Source organism: Mus caroli, unplaced genomic scaffold, assembly GCF_978045245.1.
Source record: "Mus caroli unplaced genomic scaffold, Mus_caroli_1 scaffold_14, whole genome shotgun sequence".
Classification (NCBI taxonomy): domain Eukaryota; kingdom Metazoa; phylum Chordata; class Mammalia; order Rodentia; family Muridae; genus Mus; species Mus caroli.
In genome coordinates this window covers 33058532-33060877 of record NW_028227269.1, presented here as the reverse complement: position 1 = coordinate 33060877, position 2346 = coordinate 33058532, and the positions used below count along the sequence as shown (strand labels likewise).

Below are 2346 nucleotides of genomic sequence, written 5' to 3'. Positions count from 1 at the left end.
GAACTCAATGGTGGCTTAAACTGGAAGCTGCCATTGCCTTCCAGTGAATTTAGAATACAGGAAGATGGTTAAGAAAGCCCAGGGTGCCTGTTGAAGTTTACCATGGACTCTGGTGAACTTGAACCATGTGATTGTGTGTGTGTGTTAGATCAAGTGGCTTTGTAGCTGACTTGTCCTTTGGTAGCTTGACGAAATATATCGCAAGAGCAGAAACCCTGTGGCAATGGGGCTTTGTGAAACTTCAAAGCTCACAAAATCAAAGAAGCCAGAATGAAATGACTATGTGAGGAAACCCACAATCCCCTATCTACTGAGGCCACGGTGGACCCAAATGGGTCTCTGTCAGAACATTTCACCATATACAGAAGCAAAGAAATGAACAAGGTTTATTTTTATTTTATCTTCCTGCATTTAAACTTTATGTCATTGCATTACAAGGGAACGTGACTGAACAGGTAGGAAACAGATTCTCCGTTATGGGTTCTCCGGATGGCTTCCGCAAGAATCATTGAGATGTCAATCACCTGGATTTTGCTACACTGTTTCATCTTGTCTTCTTGAGGTATGGTGTTAGTGACTACTACTGCTTCAAAGCACGCGCCATTGATGCGAGCAATAGCTGGGCCAGAAAAGATGCCATGAGTCAAGATGGCATAAACTCTGGTAGCTCCCTCTGAGAGAAGTTTGTCCGCTGCGTAACAGATTGTACCACAAGTATCAGCCATGTCATCTACAAGAATAGCCACCCGATCCTTCACATCACCCACAAGCACCATGCGGTCCACTTCATTGGCTTTCTTCCGTTCTTTGTGAATCAAGGCAAAATCCACATTCAAATGGTCCGCGATGGAAGTGACCCTCTTGGCTCCACCAGCATCAGGAGAGACAATCGTGCAGTTTCTCCAGTCAGAAATATTCTCCTTTATCCACTTCAGCACAGCTGGCTCTGCATACAAATTGTCTACCGGGATGTCAAAAAACCCCTGGATCTGAGAAGCATGTAGGTCCATGGTGATAATGTGATCTGCACCTGCTATAGACAGCATATTTGCTACGAGCTTCGCAGAGATGGGAGCCCGGCTCTTATCCTTTTTATCCTGCCGTGCATAAGGGAAGCATGGGATGACTGCTGTCACCCGGCTGGCTGAAGCGATCTTGCAGGCATTGATCATGATCAAAAGTTCCATTAGACTGTCGTTGATCTCACCACAACCGCTCTGAACGATGTAGACATCTTCTCCACGCACACTCTCACCAATTTCCACGCAGGTCTCCTGGTTGCTGAACTTCTTAGTGACCACCTTGCTGAGCTCGAGGCCCAGGCGCTCAGTAATCTTCTGGGATAAGTCCTGGTGGGAGCTGCCGCTGAAGAGTTTGATGTTTGGCATCTTGGCCCGAGATCCTAGACTCAAAACTTCCGTCTTGGAAGGGAAATTGGACCACAGACTAACAGTTTCCGGGCATTGCACAGCGGGTGGTTACAAAGCCGTTACTGTCCCTTCCCCTAACGGTTGTGCTGATCTGACCTCAAGCCTTTTGGAAAAAAAAAGGGGAGGGGGGGGGCAAAACCAAAACAGAACAAAACAAACAAACAAAACTTGACTGGCATCTACTACACACTTTTCAAATTAAGAAGACTTTATAGTCTATGGGACTTTCTTATTGTTATTGTTATTAGTTTTTCTTGTTGTCTTTTTTTCCCAGATAGGGTTTCCCTGTGTAGCCCTGGCTTTCCTAGAGTTCGTTCCATGATTAGTCTGGCCTTGCATCCTTTAATTCCTCTCAAGTGCTGGAATTAAAGGTATGACTAATCAGTATGAACTTTTTGGAAGTTTAAAATTTGAATATATGGAAAAACAAAACAGGGTTCTAAACAACAGAAGTGGATGCTCACAGTCATCTATTGGATGGAACACAGGGCCCCCAGTGAAGGAGCTAGAGAAAGTACCCAAGGAGCTGAAGGGGTCTGCAACCCTACAGGAGCAACAGCAATCTGAACTAACCAGTACCCCCAGAGCTTGTGTCTCTAGCTGCATATGTAGCAGAGGATGGCCTAGTCGGCCATTATTGGGAGGAGAGGCCCTTGGTCTTATGAAGATCATATACCCCAGTACAGGGGAATGCTAGGGCCAGGAAGCAGGAGTGGGTGGGTAGGGGAACAGGGCGGGGGTTGGGGGAGAGTACAGAAGACTTTCAGGATAGCATTTGAATTGTAAATGAAAAAAATATCTAATAAAAAATTGTTTAAATAAAAAAAAAGAAAGTTTTTAGCTGGAGGAGTTCTGGGGTAGAGTGTTGTTCAGTCTAGTTCTTCAACAGATTGAAAAGACCAAAGGTTGGAAAATG

General features: G+C 45.1%; 1 protein-coding gene across 1 annotated transcript; it reads right to left on the bottom strand.

Annotated features, from left to right (window-relative positions):
- Nucleotides 1–207: 207 nt before the first annotated feature.
- On the bottom strand, nt 208–1516 carry Prps1l1 (phosphoribosyl pyrophosphate synthetase 1 like 1). The gene has a single exon (XM_021179273.3). The coding sequence runs from the start codon at nt 1386–1388 to the stop codon at nt 432–434; it is 957 nt and encodes a 318-aa protein (XP_021034932.1). The 5' UTR covers nt 1389–1516; the 3' UTR covers nt 208–431.
- Between the last annotated feature and the right edge of the window lie 830 nt (nt 1517–2346).

Excerpts from the sequence above, each read along its gene's own strand:
- Prps1l1 (XM_021179273.3), bottom strand. The coding sequence starts at position 1,388 with ATGCCAAACATCAAACTCTTCAGCGGCAGCTCCCACCAGGACTTATCC.